Source organism: Solanum lycopersicum, chromosome 3 (genome assembly GCF_036512215.1).
Source record: "Solanum lycopersicum chromosome 3, SLM_r2.1".
Taxonomy (NCBI): Eukaryota; Viridiplantae; Streptophyta; class Magnoliopsida; order Solanales; family Solanaceae; genus Solanum; species Solanum lycopersicum.
In genome coordinates, this window is record NC_090802.1 from 48933574 (window position 1) to 48956752 (window position 23179).

The 23179-nt window shown below is 32.7% G+C and overlaps 4 protein-coding genes across 6 annotated transcripts; 1 reads left to right on the forward strand and 3 right to left on the reverse strand.

Annotated features, from left to right (window-relative positions):
* Positions 1–85: 85 nt before the first annotated feature.
* Positions 86–2620, reverse strand: LOC101249713 (transcription termination factor MTERF8, chloroplastic). Its single transcript, XM_004234974.5, has 2 exons — positions 1996–2620; positions 86–1901 (listed from the first exon to the last, which is right to left on the reverse strand). The coding sequence occupies exons 1-2, from the start codon at positions 2228–2230 to the stop codon at positions 592–594; spliced, it is 1545 nt and encodes a 514-aa protein (XP_004235022.2). The 5' UTR covers positions 2231–2620; the 3' UTR covers positions 86–591.
* A 476-nt stretch (positions 2621–3096) lies between these two features.
* LOC101249438 (uncharacterized) lies at positions 3097–7715 on the reverse strand. Of its 3 annotated transcripts, none has more exons than XM_010319756.4 (3): positions 6539–7715; positions 3599–3681; positions 3097–3494 (listed from the first exon to the last, which is right to left on the reverse strand). In XM_010319756.4, exons 1-3 carry the CDS (start codon positions 7376–7378, stop codon positions 3386–3388), a joined length of 1032 nt encoding a protein of 343 aa, XP_010318058.1. In that variant the 5' UTR covers positions 7379–7715; the 3' UTR covers positions 3097–3385. The 3 variants fall into 3 exon arrangements, with proteins under 3 accessions (XP_010318058.1, XP_004235021.1, XP_019068455.2); XM_004234973.5 differs by having other exon boundaries at positions 3593–3681; positions 6539–7709; XM_019212910.3 differs by lacking the exon at positions 3097–3494 and having other exon boundaries at positions 3593–4502; positions 6539–7709.
* Positions 7716–11714: 3999 nt separating this feature from the next.
* On the forward strand, positions 11715–16354 carry LOC101249155 (uncharacterized). The gene is made up of 6 exons (XM_004234972.4): positions 11715–12436; positions 12934–13087; positions 13170–13346; positions 13433–13516; positions 14370–14451; positions 14741–16354. Exons 1-6 carry the CDS (start codon positions 12129–12131, stop codon positions 15193–15195), a joined length of 1260 nt encoding a protein of 419 aa, XP_004235020.1. The 5' UTR covers positions 11715–12128; the 3' UTR covers positions 15196–16354.
* Positions 15650–16348, reverse strand: LOC101248852 (uncharacterized). Its single transcript, NM_001365478.1, is given in 1 exon segment — positions 15650–16348. A coding segment is annotated over 1 exon segment (279 nt). The 5' UTR covers positions 16296–16348; the 3' UTR covers positions 15650–16016.
* Positions 16355–23179: the final 6825 nt, after the last annotated feature.

Consider the following 23179-nt stretch of genomic DNA (forward strand, 5'->3'; position numbering starts at 1 on the left):
CACGATGTAGTCTTTTCCTAGTATAGCTGTATAATTTTTCTTTAAAAAGCACATATGCACCATAATTTAAAAGGAAATATAGGCATAAGATAAATCAGAATTTGCAATATATGATACTGATTTACAATTTCAAAGAGTGTCAATATCAAAGGGATTGGCAGCTCTGTAGTACATTATCAACAGGAATAGCAGTTTCAATGTGCTGTCAACTATCTGTTGTGTATATTGAGAACTTGCACTAATGTACGATCACTAGTTTATAAGAAGCCCTATTTACGAATAACGCAAGGAAGCTCACCATACTTTTCTAGAAAGACAGCCTAAAAGTTAAAATCATGTCCTTACTTGGCCATGAAGAACACCAATACCTCAACATCCAATGCTCAGCCAATGAAAGAAGGTGTTGTTTATATTTCTTCCATTCCTCCATAGATATGTCCATAGGCACGTACCGAACTCGGGCAGAAGACCAAAACCAGGAATCCGCAAAAATGAATTGATCTAACGGAACCATCAAACCTTTGGGTTTAACATTTAATAGAGATTTTCACATGATTATAACAACATATAATTTCTCAAAAATCATTTCAATCAGTCATCACTCTCATCGAGGCCACTAACTGCAGGAACTCGTCCCTTCCTCTTGCTTTTTGTTGAAAATCTTGCAGCAGACACACTCAGAAGTTTATTGAGCGACATGCCTTCCCCTAAGATCTTTCTTTTCTCTTCGTACCTGTGTTTAATCCTTCCGTCAAGCTTGTATCCGAGAAATGCAGGAAAAGCCAATAGCTCCCCAACTTCACGACCCATCTCCTCAACCAAGTAGTCCATCTTCTCCTCCAGTGACTCATGATTGTACTGTAATACCTGCGGATGTTTCATGCTCATCTCCAAAATGTCATCAAAAGTCAAGCCGTAGTTCAGAAATACGCCAATAACTTCTTGCATATTTTTGCAGCTAGTCCTGGTAACAGCTCCCATTGCCATAGCCAATTCCTTAGTATTCTTCTTATACCCAATCTTCACCAAAAAAACCAGCTTGTAAGCGAGATTCCCCTCAAATGACAAACTTAGAAATAAAGGAGCTTTTATCAAGAACCTGAATATATCATGTGAACTCAATCCACATTGCTTTAGAAAATCAATTCGAGGATGCAATTTTCTTTTCCTGCTGGCACTAAACATGTTGGGATAAACTAAAACAATTCGAAAGATCTCTTCCTCACTTAAGCCAGCATATGATTTCAAGAACTCTACGTGATCTTTTAAGTGATCAACACTGTATGCTACAACAAATGGCAACTTACGCAACACAGTTGCAGTTCCAGTCTCATCACCCCCACTCAGCTCCAAGAGGAACCCTACCCTGGGAATCAACTGGGCATCAAGGTCATAATTGAGAAGTGCTGGTCGGCGAAGAATCAAATCACCACCACCAAAACGGTTCAAGAAAGTAAGCATTCTTTCTATATCTTCAAATGACTTGAGACAAAATGCCTTTGTTAAGTTGGCATTGTTGAGAACGTGAACAATTGTGTCTTGGGTAATCCCAAATTCGAGTAACAATCTAACCTTTGTTTCAAATCCTTCAAGAAACCTTGGTTCTGTCGAGTTAAAAAGATGTTCAATCTGTGAAGATTTGATTTTTCCTGCCAATTCCAAATCACCTTCTATAAGAAAACTAACAAGGCCATCAATTTCCACAGCTGTTAAAACATCTGGTCTTTTCACAATCAATCTTGAAAGAGCAAGACCGCTGACCCCAAGGGACTGCAAAGAATGAATTCGCGTGCGTATGGATTCGAACGGCGTCAGGCTAATTACCGGGTGGGCGTCCAAAAGAGCTTCAGTATCAGTCTCATTGAACCCAATTTCTCGAAAGAGTGAAAATAGCATCACCCCTGAGAAAAGAGACCATTCAAGAGCAGTCAAAGAAATGGGGATGATAGAAACACATCATGTGTTTGATATTTGACCTGAGAGAAAAAAACTCACCGGAATCGACGAAAGAATTTGTAGAGCTGTCGTTGATGGCGAGGGCGTTGCATTTGAGCAGTAAAAGCGTGGAATCTTGAGGAACCAGAAAGTGTAAAGGTAGTTTATCTTGTTTTTGTGGGTAAAACGTGAGTTTCTGACAAGGGAGCAAAGCAGAAGGAAAGAGAGTTCGTATGGGGGGAAATAAACAAGAAGGAGAAGGTGAAAGACGAAAAGATTTGGTGGGCGTCGACATAGTAGCAAAGGAAGCAACACTGCAGCCAGTTGCTTAGCGATAAGGTAGATGACGATAGTTAAGCTGTTGCTCCAAAGTGTCACTCTCCAACCAGTAACGGGTTAAAAACCAAATTTAGTACTGCTTACTAAATTATTTTATCATTTGAGTTTAGGATAATACCAGGCGCGCCAAACTACATTAATTTTTCAATTGACAAAAAAAACTTTAGAAAAGATTGTCCTAGTGTAGTGTGTAAACCAACTCATGCTAATATTATCGATAAGAGTTATAATTGAATGTAATTTGTTCGTAGTAAAATTAGAACAAGAACCAAATGAAGAAATGTTCTCCTATTATCATTGGTAATTTGAATTAGTCTCATTAAGAAAATAACGTTTGTTTCAAATCATGACTAATCTCTCTGGTTTTCCAACATTTTCCAGTCAAGAGCAGCCCCAACTTATGCTTTCAAAAAATTAAGCCAAAAAAAGAGGCCATAAGAGTCCAATTCTACATAGTCCTGTGATCGCCGAAAGGTGGTTCAAACAAATGATATTCATCAGTAAGATTAAGCAATGTCTAGTTGAAACCACCAAAGATCACTTTTAAGGAGAGAAAAAGGAAGTGCTTCTTTCAGAATAGAAATGACGAAAATGCAAAACAACATACAGAATCACCCTTGCTCGTTGATGTCTTCGACTCCCCTCTCAGCCAACAGAAAACAATTACTTATCTAAAAAATTTAAATAGGGAATAGATGGCAAACCAAGAAACGGTTACATTGCCAAAATGGGAGCTTCAGCTGGTACTTGACTGGACTGTCCTCAAACAAATTTAAAACAGCAGATGTTTGAGTAGCCTGTATCAGTGTGTAACTTCACAACTCCAAGAAAAATTATATCTTTGATAAAATTGATTGAACGTATTCGGACTTTGAGCAATGATAGCTTAAATGTTTGCATCCTGATAAGCAAAAACATCAACAAAAAATTGTTACAATTATAATTCTCTGCACAGTGAGTGGTATTTATACAATTCTTCCTGCTCCGCTCAGCATCTTATATAATGGACTACTTGTTTCTGGAAACTGGCATGCTTAAATATTCCAAAGATGGCAAGGTAAGATGAATTTGCAATCAGACAACAATGTTTGGTTGCTTATTGAGCCTGACACTATCGATGAGATGGCTTCAGAGAATTCTTAGCAAAACCTACTCCATTTTTCTTACTTGTTGGAATGCTCTTGATTAGAACAACTGATGAAGATGCCTTCTTCAATTTTCTGTGAAATGCACAAAATATAGTCAGACTTTTTAGCATAGGTCGCATACTCGAGAAAGCCACAAGGAAGACAAAAATTACAACTTAAGAAATTCTTACAAGTACCGTTGTTTCTTTTTGGAAGCCTGGCCAAACGAATCAGATGTTCTTTTACAAGTTCCTTCCAATTTATCATCCAACTGAAGCTTCTGCACAAGACAGTACAAGTCAAGACAACTCAAAAGACTATGGAACAATATTCTTCTGGTAAAACCAAAACGGCTACTGATAACCATTAGGTAACTGGTCTTACATCAATGCCTCATATCTATACACCAACCCCTTCACTACTTAAATGCACAGAATAGTCCATCAAATTTCTCATTCCTTTATGCATGTAAATTCAAGATCACGAACTTCTACAGCAACAAATTTGAATATATATCTCCAAATAATTACTTTATGCAGGCACGACGATCTGTTTGTGTTACATTTTTATGTGCAGGGGTGGATTTATTTTAAGCCAAGCGGTGTTATATGACCCCGATTTGTCGCAAAATAATTTTACTAAATATGTCTATATAATTAAAAGGCAGAAACGGGAAGTAGATAAATTGAGTAAAATAATACCGCTTCGTCAGAAAATTTTACTAAATGTCTGTATAATGAAAAAGAATAAACATAACCGTTTGACAGTTGAAACCAAGAGCAACACATCTCATTTGGTCGGGTGCCTCAATTTTCTACCAGATGTCATGAGGTCGAAGCTAGCAGCTTCATTTGTTGTTTTAATATTATTGTGCCTCATCTATAAAAGGAACATGGCCAGCCATTCAGTTCGTACCACTGACCTCTTGAAAGGTTGACAAAACATAGAACATTAGACTAGAATAACATTTATTGACTCTTTGACAATAAACTATTTGATGGTTGAGAGAAGGATGGAGTCATGCCATTTTCTTTCTTTTCTTTTTCTTTTTTCCTTTCATCTATTTTCTGAACAATGAGTTTTTAGAGATAATTTGGTGCCCTGTATAAAAAAAATGTACTTGGTATTATTTCTAATGAAGTTATTTCAAATATACATTTCACAAATGAAAAACAAGAAAAGTTAAGAGGAATATACGTGGATGGTGTTTTGTTTATATTTTGTCAAGTTAATTGTTAATTTTTAATATGATGTTATAGTGTTCTACTCGTTTTAAAATGTGACATTGCTTACAGAAAATCTTGTGTGATTTATTGTTTATGAGTAAATATAAGTCTCAATATGCAAGTAAATAATGATAAGCTTGACCTAAAGAAATTAGCACTAATGAATCCACCAATAAGGACATAACTAGTTTCTAAACTATTTAGCAAATATATCTCATCAAAAAGGGACATCCCTATTTGAGACACGTCATGTTCTTATTAATCTCAGTGTCTTCATAAAGAGACAAACGGTGTGAAGAACAAAAAATTAGATCACATTCATAGGCCTTGTGAAATTAGGTATTGGGCCTAACTGAGACCCCAAAAGCTTAGCTCAAAGGGAGAAAGATTGGCCAAGACCTAATTTTACATGGTATAATAGCAGAATTCATTTCACCCAATGTTGGGCTCCCACATCGGAAGTTAATGAGATGGGGGGTTTCCTTATCAGACTTGGGCAATACTCCTCACTTTGATCTATCTTGTGTAAGTTAGGCCCGAGACCTAATTCTATAATCTCTAAGCCATTTCCATGGGAATTAAAGAAATGATCCTGCATAATCTCTAGCAGAGAGTCATATACCCCAAATTCCATCTTTTTTACTACAATTTTTGTCATTGGTGGATCAATCTGATTTGAAGCCAGCTATAATAAAAATGTTGCATACCATACATTTGCAACATTCTAAGGAAAGGAATAGAAATAGATAAAGTTCGTACAACCAGACAAAACTTCATGATCCGACATAATGCAGTTTGCAATTCTATATCAAACTGAACAAGACAGGTCAGAACTATGCATCAGATGCTAAAGAAGCCACACTTGGCAGTACATACCAAATAGGGTCTTCAGAAAAAGCAAAATAGTCAGATATAACAATGTAACCAAATAAAATGCATAGAATAGGCCATTTTGTAACACAAAAGAAGAAAAGTTTCATTCGGAGAACAGCACGACTAGAAATGAATTTCACCCCCACAATGTTGCAAGAGGTATACGATGCAAAGCTATCATAAATATCCAACACATTAATGTGGTGAATGTTTTGATAAAAACATGAAGTATAACTAATGATAAACATGACTTTGAAATAGCAGCATAGCGACCCACTATCATCATTTTCCAACAGAAGGCTAATAAGTAATATACATCATCAGAGTTTTCACTTCAATTGGAGCTTGAAATCCATATGATATAGTCGTAACAGAAAAGGATAGTCCATTTGAACAAGGACGGCAAGTAATTATGCACTAAAAATTAAGCCTTCTTTAGAAAGTAACACGGTATGCTTCGGTTATCCTAAAGTAGCTCCATATGCTAAACCCTAGCCAAGATTATACAATATACTGATGGTGAGAATACTCTTTTCAATAATTAGTTTACACTTACTTGTATCTACTGTTTTTGATAAGCAAGCAACTTAACGCAAAGAAGTTGTAACATATTTGCTAGCTTGATATAATTAAGAATTCATAAATCCATTGTGACCAATGTTCTAATTCACAGTGCACTTGTGAAGTGAAACCAAGATCAAATATGTAGGTCATAGGTTGTATGACCATATCACTAGCCATCATTAAATTGGGCATGCGTAGTTCCATTATATCAAAGCAATATGAGCTAAATTGATATGCAGATACATTCTACATGTGCATTTACTACATCATCCATATGAGAACCACGAAGATATGGAAGATTTAACTTGCTTCTTGCATTATTGGAACATAAAATAACAAGAACTCTACATGATTAAAAAATTTCCATCAGTATTTGATCACATTCCATCAAGGTATTTTAATTACTGAGTACTACCAAACAAGCATATAACCAAACATGATCGCTAGTAACACAATTGGTTTAACTGAACTTACTTCACTGACTGAAGACTTGCATTCTCTCCCTTTTTCAGCATAGCCGTTATGCCCGCTTATAAACTTCCGTTTCTTCTCGCCACGAGCATCCTCACTTGTCACATCAACTTTCCTCTTCTTCTTCCCCAAATTCAGCGTCTTACTTTTTTTATCACGAACTTTCCAAACGTTCTTCTTTCTGAAAAGCAATTTCTCAAATTTCCACGGTGCACAGCTCGTATCTATCACCATTACTTCAGTCCGTGAAAATCCCATCAAATTGGCGTTGGACTTGTCCTCCTCTTCCGCTAAGTTCAAATTATGGCCCTCCTCTAATAGCTTGACCTGAGAATCCTTAATTTCCACCCGACATTTGTCCAGCGACTCAGTTTCTTCTTTCCTCTGACCACCCTCGACTACCGCATCACCGTTGATTTCCGATGAAGCACAAAACCTAGGGTTCGTCTGTTTGCGAGAGCCCCTTTTCACACTCAACTTAGGGAAACTAGTTGACTCCCCCATACAAAATAGATCGGAGAGAACATTCGTAACTACACTACACAGTTCTTCGTTGTCTCCACTGTTATGTGATGCTGCCGGAGCTTGGTCCCGAGGGAGAACCGATTCGTTCACGGGCCGAATTGGATCGGAGCTGGATTCCGAACCGGTATTATCCTTATTATTACTGTCTCTTATCTCAGTTTCGGTGCTGGAAGGAAGAGAATCAGATCCATTAGGAGTCTGGTGAGTGAGAAATTGTTCGAGATTGCGGTTGTCGGCAAAGGAGAAGCCTTTTGATGATCGGAGCCGGTCTAGCCAGTTTGAACCAGCCGATTTCTGGGTAGAAATGGAACAGAGCATTGTGGACAGTGAAATCAAAAGAGGTGAGCTTAGGGTTTACAGAGAGAGTTCATGCTTGATGCAGAGAGAAAGGTAGAAGCTGCCATCGGTGTGGAAATTGAAATATGGCAATGCTGACACGTTGCTTGTAAGTGGTAGGAGGGAAAATGGAAGAACAGACAAATACTATATACACTATCAGTAATTGTGATTAACAGACACCTAATTCTACCAAGATTAGCACTTCTTTTTTCCAATTTTTTACAAATTTAAGATTTGAATTAAAGCTTTTGAGTTCGGTTCAATCTGTAATTAACGTACTATCTCCGCTGCTGGTTACAAGTGCAGAAATTGGTTAGATTAGAATAATTAATCAACTCATCTATTGTAATTAATTACACTAATTGTATTTAATCGAATTTACTATTTTTAGCTCTTACCTTTCACGTGTTTTGTCGGGTAAACACCATTTAAATTAATTAGAAGTAAATCCATTATGGATGGGTAGGTTTTGACTTAATTTTAAGGAAAAATTACTTAAATACATTTTTTATTAGATTTTTTAAATTTTTTTGTCATTTAAAAAACTTTCAAAAATCTTTCGGATACATTACTCTCTTTTGTTGATATATCTTATCCCTTTGTCCGCATCGTCTTTGATCCCCAATTACTATATACAAATTATATTATATGAGTCTAAATTTAAAAGAGAGTCTAATTTTAATGCACAAATATCATCCTAAAAAAATCATAAACTTATTTCATCTTAAAAACTCAAGCTTCTTAACTTGGATGAACAAGTTCGTGAGTCCAAAAAATATCAATGAAGTAAAGGAATTGATTTAAGTAAAATATCAATGAAGTAAAGAGATTAATTTAAGTTCATTGCCTTGGTGTTAATTTATTAAAAGATGTTAATTGTATTATTAACAATACATTCGGTTGAATAATTTTGTATAAAATTTTATTTAATAATATGAAGATGTAAAGTGATTTAATTTAAACTTTTGAAATTTCAAATTTAAAGAGTAGGGATTTTTTCAATTTAATTAAGATTTTATAATTTTAAGAAAAATATTATTTTGTCCCCTAATTAGTGACATCGTTTCGAAAAAATTCTGCATACACCATTTTATCTCCTGTGTATCTGGATGTCTTATCCCTCTCTAATACATTTCTTTCCTCTCAAATATATCCCTTTTCTATGTATCTGGATGTCTAAGTGATAGACTCCGAAATTTATAGATTTTAAGAAATTTTTATAATTTAAAAATATAATAAAAAATTATTTAACTGTTAACATTGTGTAAATTATGTATACTTTTTTAATTCTCGCACATAATAAAGAGAGAAGTTACTATGTGTATTACTTGGCATTGCAGTGAGTTTTTATATTGAAAAAATGTAATAGTTTAGAAGACAGTAATAACATCCCATAATTTAAGTATCAAATAACTTATACATAAATTGTTTCAAAGTATTTATAGATATGTTGATATATATAATTTTACCAAATAAGTAAATTATAGTTCATAATGGAGATATCAAAATATTCTAATAAGTTAATAATTAATAAATAATATATGCTCGTGTTCATTTTATAGATAGGCGTGTGAATATGCAATTTTATATTGAAATATGATTTCATGATATATTTGTCCTTGAGCTATTGAGAGTTAGTTTCTTACTTAAACTATCACGCAATATGTAGTAAGTGAACATAGCTATGTTCACTAGACCAAATATTTGTCTAAAAATGCTTTAGACATGTTTGTTCATAAAATCTTCGTCGAATTGACATATATTACAATTTTTACTGACACGTTAATTTTATTTTTTAAAAATATTTTTAATTTACTTATTAAAAACTCTAAATTCTACCTTTTCAAGTCGAGATATTAATATCACGGTAGAGATGAGACAATAGCCAAGAATGTAGGGGCATAGCTATAACTATCTAAGGGTGGTCGATTGAACACCCTTTACTGAAAAATTATATCATATAGACAGCTCAAAGTCTAATTTTAAGGAACAAATAATTTACGTTGAACAACCTTGACATGAACTTTTTCGTGGCACAGTGGTTAAGCATGTTCATTTCCACCTCAAGGTACGGGTTTGAGAGCTCAATTCCCACAGAGGCGCGCACACAACATTTTTTGTTTTATTCTGAAAGCAAAATACAAACTCACACACCTATATTAAAACACTCAAATATCATGTATTTCTAATTTTTATCTAGGATATAATGCACACTTTCGAATGGTGAAAACAAAAAGGCCAACATATTACTTTAAAAATTTGTGTTTTTATATGTTAACAACTTTAAACTCAAAGCTAAAATCAATACATGTATTTTATCTTCTTCTTTTTTGAAGAATTTTTTTTCTATTGGTGTATTTTATGTTTCGTAAAATTAGACGTATTTATTCTATCAATATTTTATTTTAAAATAATAATTATATATTTTTATCATATAAAATTAATACATAAAAAAAACTTGATTATTTTTATTTGAAATTTGACAATTATTGAGATTGTTCATGATAAAATTCCTAGATTAAGCAAATAACGTTCAGCTCACTTATTATTTTAAAAAAATTTAAAATATCTTTAATAAATTTTTAACTCGTCGCTGCGAAAATATAAAAAGTAGATGATTCGAAAAATGGTAGGTGTATTCAAAAGTCTGTCCAATAAATTGTCTTCATTTAATTTTTCATTCAATCTTAGGATGGTACCGGCACCGAGGTTGTTGAAAAGCAAACCCTTGTGAAAACCATACAAGATAACCGTTGACAATTGAACTCTTTGCAAATAGCCTTAAGCATTTGCTTAATGTAACAAATTCTTCAACATCCTTTAAAATTAATTAGAAGTAAATCCAATATGGACGGGTAGGTTTCGACTTATTGAGAAGGAAAAATTAGTTAAATGCACATATTGTTTATCATAATTTTAAAAAAACTATCATTTAATTTTTTTTAAAAATCTCTTTAGATATATCACTCTCTTTACATTGATATATTTTATTCCCTTTCGAATACAATTCTCTTCTCTCTGGTACATCTTTTCCCCCTTGGATACATCTTCTCGAATATTTTCAAATGTCCAATAATGTATCTGAAAGTCCGAGTAATATTTCTAAAATTTATAAATTTTAAGAAATTTTATAATTTGAGAAATAGTAATAAATAATATACTTAGCTCTTAGATATCAACTCTTATATATATAATTTTATCAAATAAGTAAATTATAGTTCATAAATGATATCGAAATATCCTAATAGTTATTAATAAATTGTATATGCTTGTGTTCTTTTATAATTAAGCGTTTTGACATGTGATTTCATATCGAAATATGAAATCATGATATCTTCGTTCTTGAGCTATTGAGTATGAGTTTCTTATTTGAACTATCATACAATAAGTAAGTAAAACACAACTAGACATTGACTAGAGCAAATATTTGTGTAAAAATGTTGTAGGTGTGTTTATTCATAAAATCTTCGTCCACTTGATATATATTATAATTTTTTTTACCGAAACATTGGTTTGAATTTTTTTAAATATATTTATAATTTACTTATTAAAATTTTTAAATATTAACATTTTAAATCGAGATATCGATATCGTAATAAAAATAACAAAATAATTAAAAATATGGAAAGTAAATGATGGTTGATATGGTTGAAATAAATTACCCTACAATAAATAATAAATTTTTAATCTGTATTCTAATATTAATTTACTTAGATTAACGTGAAATTATTTTTCAATTTGAACGGTCATGCACCATTATTTTTAATTAAACAAAAGAAGAAGTGCACAAACATCAAAGTTGTGATTTTACAAACTATTAAATGCACGTGATTTTACAAAATTCAATATTCAACCGTAGTAGTCACTAGCTTCCTTCTAATAAAATTACTATGAATTTATAAATCAAATTTTAAAAAAATCTTTGAATAAATTCTTTTATACGAACTTCATTAATAAAAAGTTTATTTAAAATAAAAGAGAAAAAAATATACTTTTATGTAATTATTCTACGCCATATTTTTGAGATATTAGTGTCCTGTCGTTCAAAAACTAGAACATATATACTCTTTATATTAACGGATATACACGTATCATAATTTTATTCACTGATTCAATATTTATCGACGGATAAAATTGCATCACATATCTCTATTTAGTCTTTTATTTGAGTCAAAAATATATACACTCTAATTTTTAAACGATAGAAGCATCAATATTCTTAAAATATGTCATTTATAATAGTTTTTCATAGATATATTTGTTTTTCCCAAAATGAAAGATCAAAATCATGGTTACAAGTCAAAACACCTAGCCTATTTTATTGAAAATGAAAAGGTAACAGGAGCAAGTACCAAAAACGAATTGAAAAATATGGGGAGTAGAAATGTAAGGATATATGAGACAGGTGTAGAATATGAATTGGGCTCAGAGTGCGGCGTTTTCTTCTACAACAGAAAACACCGACATAGGATGCTCCGTCGTTTTGTCCCCATCCGATTTCCCCTCGAGATTTCCATTCTTAACGCACCAACAGTCCACGATGACCTTTATCCTATCTTCTTCTTATCCAAACAACCAAATCATCCTTCCTCGTTTATCGCATTCTATATTCACACAACAATAAATTCCACCATAGATTTATTATCCCATTCTATCAATCAACAAAAATAATATTCATCAATCGATTTATCCCTTGTATTGGTTTGTTTATATTGTTGGTTGATTTGATATGGTGTTAGTTGAGGAATTTTTCGAGATTCTTGAAAGACCCACCATAGGTGCAGTATTTGTAGAGATTATGGTGTTTCTTGGTCCTGTTTGGATTGCATTTCTTTTGGGTATTACCGTCGGATGGATTTGGAAACCTAAATGGGCTGCATGGAAGAATTGTAAATTTGATTTTTCACTACCTTCATCCCCCTCTGCTTCGGTTCCTTCTACCTCCAAACCCCAGGGTTTTCACTCCGACGAGGCTCCTACCCCTAGTTTTGCTTCTTATGTGGATGCTGGCTCAGAGATTGAACAATTTGACAGTGGGTAAGCTTTATTGTTTATTTCATATATAAAAGTTTATGCTTTGTTATACTTTGTTTGGGTAGTTGTTACATATTGTTGCTTATTGTATTGTATTGTCCTGATGATTACAATGTCTGGATAGATTGTATTGTTTCTTGTTATGAGCCATAATTCTACAATAAAGTAGGATTATTAGCTAATAAGCAAAGATAAAATGAGAAGAAAAGGATGAGGTAGATAGGGGATATCATACCAAATCAGTGTGCACCCGAAGGGTAGCGGCCGTAGGTTTTTCTTGTCATAAAAAAAAATAACACACTTTTCGTTGTTATGTAACATGGATTTAACAATGTGATACAATACCATAATTTAAGTAACAATCGAAACAAACATTGTATACAAACCAATAATACAATACTCATTCTATTTGTTCAAGTGCAAGATTTTTTCAATAATTTTGGTTTCATCTTGATTGGATGGGGTCACTACTAACTCTGTTTTCCTTTTTTTTTTGTTAGTCCATCAAGGTTGAATACTTTACCAATATCAGATGAAGATTTGGATCATTTGTGGCATCTTGTTGAGAGGAAAGATGGAGGCCCTACGTGGAAACAAATGATGGATCATTCCACCTCTAATATGAGCTATCAAGCGTGGCAGCGTCACCTGGAGGTAGTAAAGGCTATAGTTAATGTATTGCTATAGCTTTTCCCCTTTGTCTGGCTTGTTTATTGATTTTTCGTTGTTCTTCTAGACTGGTCCCCCTCAATATTGCAGCCGAACTGTGTATGAGGATGCAACACCTGAGTTATTGAGGGACTTTTTTGGGGATGATGAGTTTCGAGTGAAGTGGGATGACATGCTTGTACATGCTGAAACGGTAGAAGAGTGCCCCACAACAGGAACAATGGTAGTGCACTGGGTTCGAAAAGTGAGAACATGCAATGTGCTCTTTTGCAAACTCGGTGTTTTGTTTAGCTAATAAGTAGTTAATTCATTTGGATACTTTTTATGCAGTTCCCCTTTTTCTGCAGCGACAGAGAATATATATTTGCTCGTCGAATATGGGAGGCAGGAAGGTCATATTATTGTGTAACAAAGGTACAGAACTTTGAGTAGTTTCGTCTCTTTTGTTCTTATTAAGTATAATATTGTATTTAGATGAGCTTAAACGGAGAAACATGTTTTCATATAGCCGATCCATTTTTCTTTTAATTTAGATGTTTTTGTTGTTCTGACTCTTCATTTCTTCAAGTATTTAGCCGATAAGGTGGCAAATTACTATGTTTAAGTTGGTTCTCATGTTATGCTTACACTGTGCCTATTTGTCTGATTGATGATGTGTTGTTATGAATCGGTCTAGGACCTGTGAAATGGATGAATATGTTAACAGAAGTGTTGCGCGATATCATTAGGTGCAGAGTCCATGATGCAACTTTGAGTCATTCAAAGACCTTGGAGTTGCTTAGTGGGTGGCACCTCTTGTGGAAATTTCTATTTCTCTAGACAGCACAATCGCCAGGTTATCTAGTTGTGAGATCATACCCATTGTGGCACCGATACTTAAGCTGGTCCAAGAAATACAGTAACAAGGAACCACAAGACAATGACATTTTTTGAAACATAATATTAAAAAAATAGTTCTGTGAAGAGTGTAGTTGACATCAGTTTACTTGCTTGGGATTCTCTAACTTCAACAAAATCCTTCTGTGGACTTCCATCAGAGAAATGAAGGATGGGCAGAGCTTGAGAGGCCTGAAACATCATCTATGCCACATTACTACCCGAAACATTTAACCATCCCCTTCACCCCACCCAAACCCACAAATTATTGGAAAGAAATCAATGAATTGCTACACATTTGTTTATTAATCCTCTTCCAATGATGCTAGCTGATTTTCCTATATTTGGAGGTTCCTTCTAATTATAATTTTCCTTGTGATTTGTCAATCAGGGAGTGCCATGTCCTAATATTTCTAGGAAGGACAAACCAAGACGTGTTGACCTGTACTATTCAAGTTGGTTCATTCAAGCTGGTATGACCTTACTTCCTTCTTCCAATTCCTTCTGTTTCCCAGGTTGTGAAATTAACTATCATGCTTTGCTTTCTGAAAAAGCTAGCACACATCTATGAATTAGGATAGACATGTGTATTTAGCTTGACTGGCATCATCTTGTTTCTATTATTTAACAATGCACATTGACCTACTGGGCATGTATTTCCTGCAATTCCTTATCAACTTATCTGCATGTGTCGCTCACAAAATCTTGAATTAAAAGTTATGATCATCTGACTCTGAATTCCATCTGTACGATATGAAACAGTTGAATCAAGGGAAGGAAATGGCCAGCTGACTGCATGTGAGGTTCTTCTCTTCCATCACGAAGATATGGGCATCCCATGGGAAATCGCAAAATTTGGGGTGAGGCAAGGTATGTGGGGGGCTGTACGAAAGATTGAACGTGGACTTCGTTCCTACCAGAGATCAAGAGCATCTAACGCGAAGATCTCTCACTGTGCTTTGATGGCCCAAGTAAATACAAAAATTGATCCAGAATACTTGAAGTCAATGGATGGGAATGAGGAATCATCAGGGACTGAGATAGAGGTTTTACCTGCAAAATGCGAGGGCAATATAAACATACCAAAGCTACTCATCATTGGTGGAGCTTTGGTTGTTGCTTGTACTCTTGACCAAGGAATCATACCCAAGACATTTTTGTTTAATGTAGCGAAAAGGTTTGGAAATATAGGGAAAAAAGCTAGTCCAAGGCCATGACGGATAATTTCACTGGTACGATGGTTTTGTTGTACATAACCTCCTTTCCCCCCTTTAGCGTAGGGTTAGTGATCGATAAAAGCAAGTCTTTTGCATGTAACACAAGCTGAGAATTATTGATCGACACCAGCGCAGCGTTGGGATCTATAAAAGCAATGACTTTTGCATGTAACACAAGCTAAGTATTAATTGATCGATCCAAGCACGGCACAGATTTTTTCATCTGTTGCCTTTGATTCTTAATCACCAGACTGTTCAACAAGAAGTTGTTACCATAGGACTACTGTTCATGCGAGTCATATCGTAAGAGAACTTACTACCTGGCTTTTGTTGTCACTACTGTTGTCTTGGATAAGAAATCCTCTTTTATTTGGGATTGTTTTACCTTATCCTTGATTAGATTTAATTCAGAATTAATTGCTATTGGATACTGAAGAGCCAAAAAGAATACAAGTACAAAGCTAAGGGATATTAATTAATTGCCTTGACAGACGAGAAAAGTAAAACATTACTTATCACATCGATCGTACGTTCAACTGGAATTACATAAACGTGCAGTAGACGAAATATACAGCATATTCCCCTTTTGGTTCAACCTCTGTTGTTTTCTTTGTTTCTACTCTTGGGAAATATCAATAATTGATTGGAGAACTGATTAAAAAACAGAGAAAAATATGAATTGAAGTTGAGAAATGAATCATCAGATTTAATACTACACTATATTGCATCAATCTCCGTGATTTACGGTTACATGGCCATGGCCAGTTAATTACAATCAGACAAGTACAAAGAATTTCAATCTTTTAGACTTAATGTAGAAATCAATAGGGAAGAATTGTTTCGAAACAGTGGAGCCCATCCAATTCCGGAGCAAACCTCGGCCTCCTCCTTTGCTGCGCCGGTGCCGCCTCTCCAGCCTTGTTGAGTTCAGCGGTTGAGGAATTAGACGTCGGAGAAGCGGCGGTCTTGCGATGGGATAGCAGACCTTGTTGTTGTTTGTTGTCAGAAGTGGCCGGTGCCCAAGAAGGGGTCACCTTTAGGCCAAAGATCTCAGCGGAGAGAGCATCAAAGGAACTGAAAATTGACATAATCATCTTCATGCGTCTTCTTCTTTGTAATTGCGGACAAAATTGCTTAGTTGATGTTAAAACTTGAGTATGAAGAAAAGAAGTAGATGTATTTATAATTAAGGAATGTTAAAATTAAAATTTGGAATCCGTGTTGCCGAAGTAAAATTGGGAAACAGAAAGGGGAAAGAGGAGAAAGCAAGTTGCCGTTATTTCAATCTCCAAGTATTTTAATTGGTGGAATCAGTCCTTTTATATAACCTATAAAAACGGTTTGTTTTTTTTTTATCATAAAGTGTTTATGAAAAATTATAATTGAGCATAGAATTAAAAATCATCATAAAATAGGAGTAAAAATTTGTTTAAAGTTACTTGCTTTGATATAGGTTGAGCTGAAACAAAGTAAAAGGTAGTCTAAGTTTAAGTTATTTAATTTTTACTAGATTTTTAGATTGTTTTGTTTCTTCTTTTATTAGTATTTTAGTATCAAATAAAATTAAAATAATATTTTCCTTTATTAATCTCTCCATTTTATAATAATTTATAATAATTTAGTCTCTGAGCTCTTTTTCATTTTTGAATTAATTTAAACTTTTAATTTTTAAGACTATTTTTAAAATATTTTTTTCAATTTTACTCTTTAAGTTAGTACTAAAATTAATGTTTATTAATTTTTGATAATAATTGATAAGGATAAAAATGAAAAAAATTATGTCCAATTTATGTCTTAACATATCTTTATGAGAAGATGTAAAATACATCAAAACTTAAGTGTATCAAATAAAAAATTCTTTTTAGAAAATAATTTTATCAGATTGTTCGTAGATCAAATCATGCTTTTAGCTTGAGTTAATAAATAAATGAATCAATAATTAATTTAAATTAAATAAATTACAATTTTATGAAGTAATTATTTTTTGCTATTCACCCACTATCTTATGAACATATCGAGACTCGAGAGTCTTCTATTTTTGGAACGACATGATATTTTTTCCCTCCGGATTAAATGGGAAGCTGCCTAATTCCATTATCTTACTTAAAAACTTGCATCACATTTTACGTGAATGTTTTTTATTAAATTATCTTATATAATTCGAATATAATTTAGAATACTTCGTATTAAAGTATTCCCTTGAATGTGTGGAGTGAATTTTTTTACATATCTTCTTTTTATTGCTATTAAGGGTAAATGATAATTTTTTTTATAATTCTCAAATAATAATTCATGGAATCAGTCATTCTTATTCGCACCAGAATAAGCAATTTATATTACTCACACATATTTTGAGGTTGGAAAATTTTATAAATTTTAGATAAGTATGAAGTATCTTGTGTATCAAATATGAAGAGAAGTTATTCACAATAGGAAATTAGTCGTACAATGATGAAACGTGTCTTGCTTCCCGTGGTTTAAGCATACGCGTATACATATCTTCTGTATTTATTACCCCATTTTGCAACAAGCCACTCGCTAATTCTCCATTCATAGTCTTTTTACTATTTTTTCGTTTTAAAAAACATGATCTAATTTAACTTGAAACAAAGTTTTCTTAAAAAAGTAAATATTTTTATCTTGTGATTTTAAATTAAAGTTATATCAAATTTATCAAAATGTCTTAAATATGTCCGTACAAAGTTAAACTTAAAATTATACTAAAAAAAAATAGATCATTCTTTTTTAAACAAAAAAAAAGCATTTTCTTTTAAACAAAAGAAATATTATACTTTTGGATGTATGTACCCGAAAAATAATACCCAATCCATATGGGTAGATTTTCTATTATAACAAAATGAAAGGATTTGTTGACCTGGTCAATGAATTGAAGTCTCAAAGTTAATCAATTGTATATGGAATTATGGATTAAGCAGTCAACCAAACTTCAAATAGCTAGCAGTTATAGACTTTTGCCAAATTAAGGGGTGCTTAGATGCTTTGATTTGGCCTGTCTGTTATAAAATACACGTAATTGTCCAAGTTGAGATTTTCGTATACCCTCACAGTTTAGTTGACACACTCAACTAATTCAACCAAGTAGTTGGCTAGTTGCAATTAACCCACAAACTTAGCTAAAAAAAACAGAAACTACAAATTGCAGTGCGTTAAAAGGGAACAACTAGTTGATCATCATCATCATCTCTAAACGGTATATATTGTTGGGTTTTAAAAAGGTGTAAATAGAAAATGAAGAGTTGCGATTTTTTTGAAGAGTTGTGACTTTTATGAAATGTTGCGATTTTTATGAAAAGTTGTGACTTTTATGAAAAGTTGCGACTTTTATGAAAGGTAACGACCTTTCTGAAAGATTGTGACTTTTCCAAAGTTCTGTGACCTTTCCGGTAAGGCACAATAAGAACCTTTTCGCACCATCCTTTGTTTTATATAAATTGAAGGATTTCCTCTCATTTTATTTTTAAATTTCATGGACATCTTCTTCAACTACTAAATATAGTATTCTAAGTGTACTTTATTGCTGTTGAGTGGTTCACTGACACCGGAGTTTTTGATATCTATACTCTGGTGATTGAGATCATTTTACCCTGGGAGGTCATATTCCAAATCAAACCTCGGATACTAGAAGGAAATAATTTCCTTAAGGGGACACTGTGAGTTCAGTGAACTTGATCTTTTTCCTATTAAAAGTTTTCCAGATTCTGGTACGTGTTTTACAAATTTTAAATTTGTGAATTAATTTCAATTCTTCTATTCTTTTGTTCTTCACTGGTTCATTAAACTTGGTAACTTCGTGTTTCTGTAAAGTTTGTTGGAATCAGTAAGATTCTTTAGACACATATTAACAACAATTCTTCTTTAAAAAAAATATTTCGTATATTTTTTTCAAATCTATTTCTGATTCTAGTTTCGCTACTAGTTTTAATTTTGTAGTTGTGAAAATATTCTTAAACTTACTGTTAGTATTTTTTGTATTCTACTGATTGAGAGAATCTGATCATGGAAGTAGAAGATAAATGAATTACTTCTCCATAATTCGTTGCTTTGTTTAGTAAGGTCGAAGTGAGAATGTAACAAAAATTTTTTATGGTATTCCGTTTAAAGATTATCAGGTAACCTTCTTATTAAATTATCTAAGGAAAAAAATAGTTTCTAAGTTATCAAAGAATTTTCTTTTTATTATGTTACATCTTTGGAAAAAGATCTGCAAACCATATGTTGTGGAATGAATTTTACTTTGCAAATATTGTTGCTTTTAAAATTCTTTAGTTTCCAAAAATGAGAGATGCATATTTATATTTGATAAAATAGTATGTCAAAATGTTATAGTTGGAAGACTATTTGTTAAAAAAAAACATTTCTATATGATAAAGATTATGTGTTATATTGTTTGGAGAAAAAAAGACTTTATAGTTTTGTACTCCATTGAAATGTTAGTGTGTCTGATTTTTGTAGAATAAAAACTTTTGTGATTTTATACTTTGGATAAATTGGACTATGCAATTGGTTTGAAGAATATGAAAACTTCACATAATAAGTTAGTGTTGTACTTTTGATTTTCTATAAACTTCAATGTAATATAGAAATAAATTGTACAATTTTTTCCCCTTATTGTTAGTATTTAAAATACTAAGTGGTATGTCTATTTATGATAGAGAAAAACTACCAGTAACTTAGAATTTGTCATTTTGTGTCTCTATGGAATGAACTTTGACATTGTGTAAACACTGTCAAAGAGAATTGCAGCACCACAATTCTTTTGTAGAATAATGTTTCCAACATTAAAATATGTGGAAAAACTATTTTCAAATACTTGAAAATGTGGGGGTTATTTGCTTATGATTAGACTTGGTGTCTAATTTAACTTTGGAGCAAAAGATATGAAATTCAATGATACTTTTGTATTATGTTATACCCACAAAATTCTTGGAGTATATTTGGTATTGTGGTTGTTGAGTTTCTCTATTATTAGTATATAGTGTGACTAGTATGAAACATCCAAATTATATATATACTTGTTCAAAATGATTGTGTTCTTTTATGGAAAAAAATATCACTTAAAATATTGTGAATTTTCATGAAAAGATATGTCTATTATAATAAAAGTATTTGCATAGACATATGAATATTAGTGAATAGTCATTTTGTTATGTTTTTGCAAAAAATAACATTTGGACTATATTGTCTTTATTGAACCCGATGAAACTTTGTTAATGGATAGTTCTATAACAATCATATTGAAAATTATGGAAATGTCCTTCTGAAAAGGACATTTGACAATCTAAACAATGTTTGTGTCACACCAAATTGTAAGAAATAGGAACAAAATATTAGTGAGGAAAAAGCTACCTTGCGAAGAGCTTTTCAAACTCAATGTTCTTATTTGTTATTACTTGCTTGAGTCAATGTTTGTGACATGAACACTTGGGGCATGTCAATTACAAAACCTTGTAAGGAAAACTGATCAACTTAGAAGTTTTGCCTAACTTTGAGTGCAATAAATAAAAATGTCAAGTTGATCTGTTGAAAGAAATTCTAATCCCTTAGAATTGATTACACTGACATTTGTGATATGAAGTTAACACCATCTCATGGTGGGAAATGACTATGCCTATTTGCTGAATGGTAAGGATGAAGCAATAGAAATGTCCAGACAACGTAATATCGAAGTTGAAAATCAGCGTGAAAAAAATATAAGAAGTGATAAGAATGGAGAGTATAAATCTCATTGTGCAAAAATATGTTTGGAAAGTGGAATATCCATCAAACTACTGCCATATTCACCTCAATCTAATGAAAAACCGAACATTGAAAGAAATGATGAATGCATTATTTATAAGTTCGAGTTTACACAAAACTTGTGTGGAGGAACTATCCTTACTGTAAAAGGGAATAACAAAAAGTTTTGTCTTTTTAGAAAAGAAAGCATTTGGTTTGATCAGAATACAATCTTTTCCATATGAGAAATGGAAAGGAAGGAAATCCAACTTGAAATATTTCAAAGTGTGGGGTATCTAGTCAAAGTCCAGGTTCTTATTCCTAAAAGAATTAAAATAGGACCTATGACTGTGGACTGTAAAATTAGACTTGAGTAGTATAGAGAAGGGTCTAAAGGCCTAGAAAATGAAAATGATAATGTACTTAATAAAGAGATTCAGAGACTTAGTAAATGTTAAAGGACATTTACTTCCTTCGAATATGATTTTGTAATATTTCATGTGTCTTCTATAGACTCATTCTTTGAAAAGATGGTGTCAATAAACAATATTGGAAGTTAATTGATCTTCTTCAAGAAAATAAATCTTTGGGTTCAAAGTGAATCTTTAAAAGGAAATAACAATTGATGGAACTATTGAAAAATATAAAGCAAGAATTTGTGTCAAAGGCTTTAGACAAAAAAAACCAAGGTTTTGATCTTGTCAATATATATATATATACTCGTTAGTAATTAGAATTACATCCATTCGGATGCAAAAACTATTAGTGTGGTATATAACCTCCAAATCCATCAAAAGAATGTGAAAAGAACTTTCTTAAATATAGAATTGGAGGGAAAAATTTACATGGAACAATCCGAGGGTTTTGTGGTTCTTGGTAAGTAAAAGAATGTGTGAGAACTTGTTAAGTCACATTATGTAAGCACCCAAATAATGACATAATTTGATCAAACCATGTCAGCAAATGGATTGAAGAATGATGGAAGTGATAAATGTGTTCACATTAAAATCATAAGGTCATTATTTGTTTGTATATTGGTGATATGTTGATCATCAATAGAGACAGTATTGACATAAATTCTACTAAACGTATGCTACTAATTCTACTAAACGTATGCTATAAAACAAGTGGAATGAAAATTATTGGAGTTGCTAATGCGATCTTAGATATAAGAATTCGTAGAACTCCATAATGTTTAGCATTTTCACGGTCTCATTGCATTGAAAAGGTACTTCACTAGTTCAAATATTTGGATGTCAATATTGTCAAGTCTCCAATAAATATGAGCTTTGCATTTCAAAAGAGTGAAAACAAAAGTGACTCACAACTGGATTGTGCTAAAGTTTTGGGAAGCATGATGTATATCATATAGTGTGTGCGATCAGATATATCATTTGTTATTTTAGACTGTATCGGTTCACAAGTGATCACAAATAAATTCATTAGATGACAATAAATAGAGTTTTGGAGTATTTAAAATAATACTTAAAACTATGTCTTGCATTATAACAATATCCAACAATATTGAAAAATATAGTGATGCGAATTGAATCATCGGACGAATTAAGTAAAATTCACGAGTGGATATGTATTTATTATTGGTAGAGGAGCAGTCTCATAGAAATATTTTAAAAGAGACATGTATCGCTAGCTCTACAATGATCTTTGAGTTAGGTGCTCTAGATAAGGTCAGTGAATAAGTTGTAAGACTCCAAAATTTCTTGATAGATATATTCTATTTTGGCCCAAACCATTGGCATTAGAATGCATACACTTTTACAGTCAAGATGCAATCGGTAGGGCATGGAGCATGACGTATAACAGAAAGTCTCGTCATATACAACATAGACATGATACCGTTAGAAAACTACTCTCTAGTGGAATTATTAGAATTGACTATGTAAAGTCAAAGGATAATGCGTCGGATCCACTTACAAAAAGGCCTAACTAGAGAGGAAGTTAAAAGATCATCTAAGGGAATGAATTTACGGCTTAGGACAAGTCATCATGGCAGTAACTCTATCTAGCAGACTGGAGATTCCAAGAGCTAGATTCAAGGAGAAAAATAAAATTGTGAATGACGGTTCAACATTGTCAACAAACTCAATCCATTCTCATGATGAAGACAATGCTCAGGGACAAGGATACAACATTAAGACTTGTTTATGAGTTAATAAAGCTTAATGGTTTTAATGATTTGCTAAGTTTGACAGAGTTTATCAAATAGTGTATCTACACGATAACATGT

Bases quoted from the DNA above. Each gene is read 5' to 3' on its own strand.
- LOC101249438 (XM_004234973.5), bottom strand. From the start codon at position 7,378: ATGCTCTGTTCCATTTCTACCCAGAAATCGGCTGGTTCAAACTGGCTA. The intron at 3,682-6,538 runs GTAAGTTCAGTT...TGTCTTGTGCAG, and splicing joins GCAAGTCTTCAGTCAGTGAA to AAGCTTCAGTTGGATGATAA. The intron at 3,495-3,592 runs GTAAGAATTTCT...TGCATTTCACAG, and splicing joins AAAAAGAAACAACGGTACTT to AAAATTGAAGAAGGCATCTT.
- LOC101249155 (XM_004234972.4), top strand. From the start codon at position 12,129: ATGGTGTTAGTTGAGGAATTTTTCGAGATTCTTGAAAGACCCACCATA. The intron at 13,088-13,169 runs GTAGTAAAGGCT...TTGTTCTTCTAG, and splicing joins CGTGGCAGCGTCACCTGGAG to ACTGGTCCCCCTCAATATTG. The intron at 14,452-14,740 runs GTATGACCTTAC...GATATGAAACAG, and splicing joins AAGTTGGTTCATTCAAGCTG to TTGAATCAAGGGAAGGAAAT.
- LOC101249713 (XM_004234974.5), bottom strand. From the start codon at position 2,230: ATGTCGACGCCCACCAAATCTTTTCGTCTTTCACCTTCTCCTTCTTGT. The intron at 1,902-1,995 runs GTGAGTTTTTTT...CTCTTTTCTCAG, and splicing joins AAATTCTTTCGTCGATTCCG to GGGTGATGCTATTTTCACTC.